This window comes from Penicillium manginii (assembly GCF_028828005.1).
Source record: "Penicillium manginii strain IBT 31320 chromosome Unknown utg000009l:1.0-3297300.0:1.0-3298630.0, whole genome shotgun sequence".
NCBI classification, from domain to species: Eukaryota; Fungi; Ascomycota; class Eurotiomycetes; order Eurotiales; family Aspergillaceae; genus Penicillium; species Penicillium manginii.
Genome location: NW_026643110.1, coordinates 839,049 through 846,867, shown reverse-complemented (window position 1 = coordinate 846,867; position 7,819 = coordinate 839,049). Strand labels below are relative to the sequence as shown.

At 53.3% G+C, this 7,819-nt stretch overlaps 2 protein-coding genes across 2 annotated transcripts; both read left to right on the top strand.

The window, feature by feature from the left end:
• Positions 1–911: 911 nt before the first annotated feature.
• N7533_012088 (uncharacterized protein) lies at positions 912–2,534 on the top strand (the record flags this gene model as incomplete). Its single annotated transcript, XM_057108738.1, has 1 exon — positions 912–2,534. One exon carries the CDS (start codon positions 912–914, stop codon positions 2,532–2,534), a length of 1,623 nt encoding a protein of 540 aa, XP_056953839.1.
• Positions 2,535–3,519: 985 nt separating this feature from the next.
• Positions 3,520–7,297, top strand: N7533_012087 (carbamoyl-phosphate synthase (glutamine-hydrolyzing) CPA2; the record flags this gene model as incomplete). The annotated part of the gene is made up of 3 exons (XM_057108737.1): positions 3,520–3,871; positions 4,068–7,123; positions 7,190–7,297. The coding sequence occupies 3 exons, from the start codon at positions 3,520–3,522 to the stop codon at positions 7,295–7,297; spliced, it is 3,516 nt and encodes a 1,171-aa protein (XP_056953838.1).
• Positions 7,298–7,819: the final 522 nt, after the last annotated feature.

Here is a 7,819-nt window from a genome sequence, read left to right as displayed (position 1 = left end):
AATGCGATATCTTAGCATATGGCAGGGGCCAGGAGGGGGAATCAATTGTAGGGCTCCTCTGAACCTGCAGAAGGCATAAAGGAACTGAACAAAGAGCAGCGGGCCAGGGAACTATAAACAGCAGTTTTAGCGTCGGGCAGCGAAGGCGTGGCAGAGCTGATCAAAACAGCAACCCCTTGATCGGAATTCCCCAGTGAACTTGAAACATTCCAGAGTGTGGATAATGGTGATCATCTGATGAAGGTGCAGGGAGGTGATTACTTATGGAGAAGTCCGCCCCTCGAATAACAAAGGTCGAAGTTGACCTGGGCAGATCCTGTACATAGCACTAGGTCACGGTGCAGGTGATTAATCAACTGTCATTATTTGTGTACTAGTACTAGTAGTACAATATAGCCCAATGATGCACATACTAGTATCTATCTAGGTAGGTAGGTATACTATGATAGTAGTAATTACATTCCAGTCCAGCCCTGGAGTGTACAAAGTATGGACGGTATATACTTAAGACCTGCTACTACTTTCCTACTACTCGGAAGTATATCACTCTCGGGCTCAGGCCTCTCATGTGAAGTATGCGTGTTATGTGTCTCAACTGGTCGATCGACCACATCTTTGGGCATCACTGCACGTCATTATCTTAACCCAAGTAGTCTCCCAATGTTGAGATATCCAATTGACTCCTCGCTCCAAGACAATAAGCTCCCCGCTTGATCTGCATTACTAAGCATCCCAAAACAGCAAAACAACAACGATAGTCGGCATATCTGTGGTCTCTGGCCTCTGATCTCGGTGGTCTCTGTGGGCTTCCACTAGAAGCTCGAATCAATTTGACTCCATACCTAGGTACCTACTGCCAGTGGCTACTGGATACGAGCTACGCCGATGCAACTCCCTCTGCCAATGACACCATGACCCAACCCAACGATCCCCCTACCCACATTCCACCCTTCGTGAAACCGCTCGCTCCTTACATCAAGCCCCGACAAGAGGCTCTCCGCATTCGACAAGCCCTGACATCGTACCTGCGTTCCTTTATCGTCTACGAAGATGCCGACCCGAATATCGCCCAATCCCACCTCGCTCTCTGCGCGCCGACCGACGCCATCACCGATGTGAAGCGCATCCCTGCTGATCTCCCGGGACTACGGAGGGAATATCTAAAGGCACTGCAGGCCAATGTCGCAGCTAGAAAGGGGTTACAGGCCGTGTCAGAGGATGTCGCCTCGCTGAGACGTCAACGGGCAACCAGGCACCGCCCTGTTGACCCTGTCGATCCCCAGGAACCTGGGGCGGAGCTGCGAGATTATCTCCTGCTGCTGCGCGATCGACGTCGTCATGCCAAACTCAAGGTCTTTGAGCACTATCTTGCTGAGCTCCAAGCGCATGGACCTGCGGATCGGGCAGAGGATCTCGATTCCAGGGAAAGTCCCAGCCAGGACTTGTTACTTTCGGCGGGTCTCGAGGCCGAGGGACTCGATCGTAGCAACTCTCATACAGACCTCGAAGGTCTGGTTCACAACCTTGAACGAGCAGTGGTGCGTGCCCGGGCGCAATTGGATCGGGAGAAGCAGCTCTTCGAGAGAGTCAAGTCGCGACGCGATTCGAGAGCAGGGTCCCTCCCACGCGAACCCACACCCGCCGTCAAACTCCAAGCCTTACGACGTACTCGTGATGAGCTGGTTCAATGGGTTGAGGACCGACTCATTAGCGAGGGAGACCCCGACGAGAGTATGGTACAGGAATTGCCGCCGGAGGAAATCGAAGAGGCCCAGCATCTCATTAGAGAACAAATGGCCAATATCAGCGAGCAATACGCCGCCTATCTGAAAGCTCGACGGGAACTACTCGATGTCGCTTCCAAAGCCTGTCAACCCGTGACCGTGACGTCCAAACCTGCGCCCCGACCAAGCCAACGACCTGACATCCCTACTGAAGAAGTACCAGCACCCGACCCGCTAGACGTGCTGGTCTTCGCGACGGAGAACCTCGTTCCTCTGTCCAAGAGCCAGAAGGCAATGGCACTCCAGAAAACCTATTTAACCGGGCTCCTCGCGAAGGAAAAATCCACGACCCTCCGGGCTCTGCATCGTCTCCGAGACGAAAGTCATCTCCTCCCCGAATACCCCATTCTAGCCCGACAACCACGCTTTAAACACGCCGTTGCCGCTCTCAATTCCCGCAACCCACAACCCCAGAATACTGATAACCAGCCCGATGAGTTGGTCACTCTCGCCGAAGCGTGGTCGTTTGCCTCGAATGCAGCGGGTTCGCAGGAGCGAGAATATGTACAGCAGAAAATCGCATTGGGGACGGAGGTTACGCACGATGCGCGCAAGACACTCGGCGAAGTGTATGATATACTCAATCAGGATCTCGATGAGGTCATGGGTGAGGGTGTGGAGCAGGACTCGGAAGCGTCAGATATATGGACCTCCGAATCTCGCACACGACGAGGGGCAAGTGGGTCTCGACGGGAAAAACGTGCCAAGGGCCCTTGGGGAGGGTTGAATGGGCGAGTCGGAGTTGAATGAGGGGTGCCAGGGAGATGTTAAGTTGGTCGCATTACTTGCAGACGAGGCGGATGGATCGTTTTATGCATGGACTTGACCTCAATTGGGCGAGGTTATAATATACTTGAAATCGACGATATAGAGGGAAAACGATTTGCTATGTAAATGTACCAAGTACCATTTCCCTTGTCATATGTGAGGCTAGCACTGGAGACTACCTCACTAGGTACTAACTAGTACCCTGAGAGACAAATTTTCTCGTAAGATGATAACGAAGGAGTGCCGGCCCGGTCGTCGATGGGAACTTTCCTATTAGTGTCGATCCTACGATAAGAAAGATACCAGTGGCCAGTGGCCCTAGTCCGGCATCGGCCCAGCCCCCAACAGATCCATGCTTGCTGGAATGTTTGATTCAAGGTTATTAGTTATTAGTTATGATAGAGTCTATGGACTGGATTAACCCTTGACTGTCTATACTCTTGGTAGAGAATACTCTGTATGTCCTATCTAGAAATACACCTGAAGGATACTATACCCACTACTAGTAGTCAATAATCAACAGAAACGAGTGACACAGCGTCATAGGGACTGGAGCCCCAGGATGATCCACAGTCGTCAACTATTGACTCATTCAGCCGGAACGCAAAAATGCAGAAAAAATTGTCAATACTGTGCAATTTTCACTGCGTACCCAGGTACTACCAGGCTCTTTAGGCTTTTATTGGATCAATATAATTGCGAAGCACCCATCAATTCACCATTTTTATTATATTTCAAAATTTAACTATTTCTACAACCATTGCCTTTCTTTCAATTGAGTTCCCCGACAATCCCTTTTCGTTGGAAAGGAAAAAAATAAGTGGAGCAGTACGGTGAAGGAGCAGCCAATTAGCGAAGCGGTGGGGGAAAAAAAGACCTCCGCACTGGCAGCGTCGAGGACTCATCCTCTACAACACTTCCCATCTTCGAGCCATTGAACTGCTGTCTCCGACGCTTTCGCGCCGCCATGGTTCTTGCAGCTCGTTGTGGGCAGGCTGCCACCCTGCTGCGCCAGCGATGCCTCGTTGAGGCTCGCCCGGCCTTGTCTCTCCGCACTTTCACCTCTCAGACCTCCGTTCGCTCCACGGCCGCGGCCCTGCGCCTGCAGAAGCTCCCCTCCGCCGCTCGCTCCCAGCAGCTGCGCACCTTCTCCAGCTCGCTCCGTCGTCTGGCTGAGGCCCAGCAGACTCCCACCGCTGAGTCTTACCTCAACAGCGGTGCCGTCAAGACTGGCAGCAACCTTGTTGACGTGAAGAAGGTCCTGGTCATTGGATCCGGTGGTCTGAGCATTGGCCAGGCTGGTGAATTCGATTACTCCGGTATGTTTAATCTGTGAAATGGAATTGGAATGATTTATAAGTGTGAAATCGTGATATCTCCTCACCGGGGTGAATGCTCGTGTGCTCTCCTTCTCTCCCGCGGAGAATCACATGAAGCGTTACTTCGTCATCTCCACAGTTCACCAGCCGTTTCCTATTCACGGCAATAACTAATACTCTGCTTTGCTTCAATTAGGCTCCCAGGCTCTGAAGGCCCTCAAGGAGGCTGGTGTCCAGTCCGTCCTGATCAACCCCAACATCGCCACTATCCAAACCGACCACAAGCTGGCCGATGAGGTCTACTACCTCCCCGTCACTCCCGAATATGTCACCCACGTCATTGAGCGCGAGCGTCCCGATGGTATCCTGCTCACCTTCGGTGGTCAGACCGGTCTGAACCTGGGTGTCCAGATGAACCGCATGGGTATCTTCGAGCGCTACGGCGTCAAGGTCCTGGGAACCAGCATTAAGACTCTGGAGACCAGTGAGGACCGTGAGCTTTTCTCTCAGGCCCTGAACGAGATTAACATCCCCATTGCCGAGTCCGTCGCCGTTGAGACTGTTGATGATGCTCTGAAGGCCGCCGAGCAGGTTGGCTACCCCATTATCGTCCGTTCCGCCTACGCCCTTGGTGGTCTGGGCTCTGGCTTCGCTGCCAACGCCGATGAGCTGCGCGATCTGTCTTCCCGCTCTCTGTCTCTCGCCCCCCAGATTCTGGTTGAGAAGTCCCTGAAGGGCTGGAAGGAGGTCGAGTACGAGGTTGTCCGTGACGCTGCTAACAACTGTATCACTGTTTGCAACATGGAGAACTTCGACCCCCTCGGTGTTCACACTGGTGATTCTATCGTCGTTGCCCCCAGTCAGACTCTGTCCGATGAGGAGTACCACATGCTCCGTACTGCTGCCATCAAGATCGTCCGCCACCTGGGCGTCGTTGGTGAGTGCAACGTGCAGTACGCTCTGCAGCCCGATGGACTTGACTACCGTGTCATTGAGGTTAACGCCCGTCTGTCCCGTTCGTCTGCTCTGGCTTCCAAGGCTACTGGTTACCCTCTGGCCTACACTGCTGCTAAGATTGGTCTCGGCCACACTCTTCCCGAGCTCCCCAATGCAGTCACCAAGACCACCACTGCCAACTTCGAGCCCAGTCTGGACTACATTGTCACCAAGATCCCCCGTTGGGATCTGAGCAAGTTCCAGCACGTCAACCGTGACATCGGCAGTGCTATGAAGTCCGTTGGTGAGGTTATGGCTATTGGCCGTACCTTCGAGGAGTCCCTCCAGAAGGCTATCCGCCAGGTCGACCCTAAGTACCTTGGTCTCCAGGGTGACCACTTCGAGAACCTCGACGATGTTCTCACTAACCCCACTGACCGCCGCTGGTTGGCCGTTGGCCAGGCCATGCTTCACGAGGGCTACACCGTTGACCGGGTTCACGAGCTCAGCAAGATCGACAAGTGGTTCTTGTACAAGATCCAGAACATTGTTGACTGCAACAATGAGCTGAAGGAGATTGGCAGCCTCTTCGGTGTTAAGCCCGAGATGATGATGAAGGCCAAGAAGCTCGGCTTCTCTGACAAGCAGATCTCCCTCCTGGTTGGTGCCTCCGAGGATGATGTTCGTGCTCGCCGTAAGTCCTTCGGTATCACTCCTTGGGTTAAGAAGATTGATACCCTGGCTGCTGAGTTCCCTGCCGACACCAACTACCTGTACACCACCTACAACGCTACCTCCCACGATGTCACCTTCGATGACCATGGAATTATCATCCTGGGTAGCGGTGTTTACCGTATTGGTAGCTCAGTTGAGTTCGATTGGTGCGCTGTTAACGCCACCCTGTCTCTGCGCAACATGGGCAAGAAGACTGTTATGATTAACTACAACCCCGAGACTTACTCCACTGACTTCGATACCGCTGATAAGCTGTACTTCGAGGAGCTGAGCTACGAGCGTGTTATGGATATCTACGAGCTCGAGAACTCCAGTGGTGTCGTTGTGTCTGTCGGTGGTCAGCTTCCTCAGAACATTGCTCTGCGTCTCCAGGAGACTGGTAACGCTACTGTTCTTGGTACGAACCCCGAGGATATTGACAAGGCCGAGGACCGTCACAAGTTCTCCCAGATCCTGGATAGCATTGGTGTCGACCAGCCCGCCTGGAAGGAGCTGAGCTCCGTCTCCGAGGCCGAGAAGTTTGCCGACTCCGTCGGTTACCCCGTCCTGGTCCGTCCCTCGTACGTTCTGTCCGGTGCCGCCATGAACGTCATCTACAGTGTCGATGAGCTCAAGGAGAAGCTCCTTAACGCCGCTGCCGTCTCCCCCGACCACCCCGTTGTTATCACCAAGTTCATCGAGGGTGCTGAGGAGATTGATGTTGACGCCGTCGCCTCCAACGGTAACCTCATCCTTCACGCCGTCAGTGAGCACGTTGAGCCCGCTGGTGTCCACTCCGGTGATGCCACTCTGGTTCTGCCCCCTGCCAACCTCGACGCTTCCATCATGGCCCGTGTCAAGGAGATTGCTGAGAAGGTCGCCAAGGCCTGGAACATCACCGGTCCCTTCAACATGCAGATCATCAAGGCCGATGCCGAGGGTGCTGAGCCCCAGCTGAAGGTCATCGAGTGCAACCTGCGTGCCTCTCGCTCTTTCCCCTTCGTCAGCAAGGTCCTGGGTACCAACTTCATTGACGTCGCCACCAAGGCTCTCGTCGGCCGTGATGTCCCCGAGCCCGTTGACCTGATGGCCGAGAAGCGTGACTACCTCGCCACTAAGGTTCCCCAGTTCTCCTGGACCCGTCTGGCTGGTGCCGACCCCTTCCTGGGCGTCGAGATGTCCTCCACTGGTGAGATTGCCTGCTTCGGTAAGGACCTGGTCGAGGCCTACTGGGCCTCTCTCCAGTCCACCATGAACTTCCGCATGCCCGAGTCTGGCGAGGGTATCCTGCTTGGTGGTGATGTCACCCAGCCCTACCTGGCTAAGATCGTCGACTACCTGAACCCTCTGGGCTACAAGTTCTACGCTGCCAACCCCGAAGTCAAGGCTCACATCGAGAAGACCTGCAAGGACAACGCCTCTGTCCAGGTTATCGAGTTCCCCAAGAAGGACAAGCGTGCTCTCCGCGAGGTCTTCGAGAAGTACGACATCCGTGGTTGCTTCAACCTGGCCAAGACTCGCGGCAAGACCCAGCTGGATGAGGACTACGTGATGCGCCGTAACGCTGTTGACTTCAGTGTTCCCCTCTTCATGGAGCCCAAGGTAAGCTCTTGCACTCCCTATATACGAGCTCTTGTCCCGTTTATACTAACTTTTTTTTCCCCACAGACTGCCCAGCTCTTTGCTCAGTGCATGAACGAGAAGCTGCCCCGCCAGGAGGGTATTCCCTCCGAGGTCCGCAGCTGGTCCGATTTTGTTGGCGGCAAGCTGCTGTAAATTGATAATTTAAACCCTTGCACAAAATGACAGAAAGAGCCCTATTCCCCAAGCGCGCCACAACACAACACAACACAACACAGGCGGGTCTGTCTATAACACACCATTTCCCTGCCTTGTCACGAGAAGGTGTATATAGCAGGCTGGGCTTACAGGGTATCTTGTTGATTTGATAGAAGGCGTGCATCTTTTCCTTTTCTCTCTCTTTTTCCCGCTCTATATTCGGTTTCTTTTTTTGGATGGAACTACTTGAGGGTTTCCCTTTTTTTTCCCTTCATGGCGAAATGAAACGGAATGGGGGTGGGATACAGAGTTACAGTTGGCCCATTTCCCTTCCCCCACCTCCCAAATGATCTGTATCTTGCCTAACGAATTGGGTCTGCTTCTTACCTGTTTTTTTGCCGGGAATTTGTTTGTAGTCGATTGGTTTGTGTTTCAGCGACAAAAGAACTTTTCTATATTTTTCTTCTTCACCTGTAGACATGTAGTATTCCATGTAGTTTCGTACGCCTAGTCTTCATC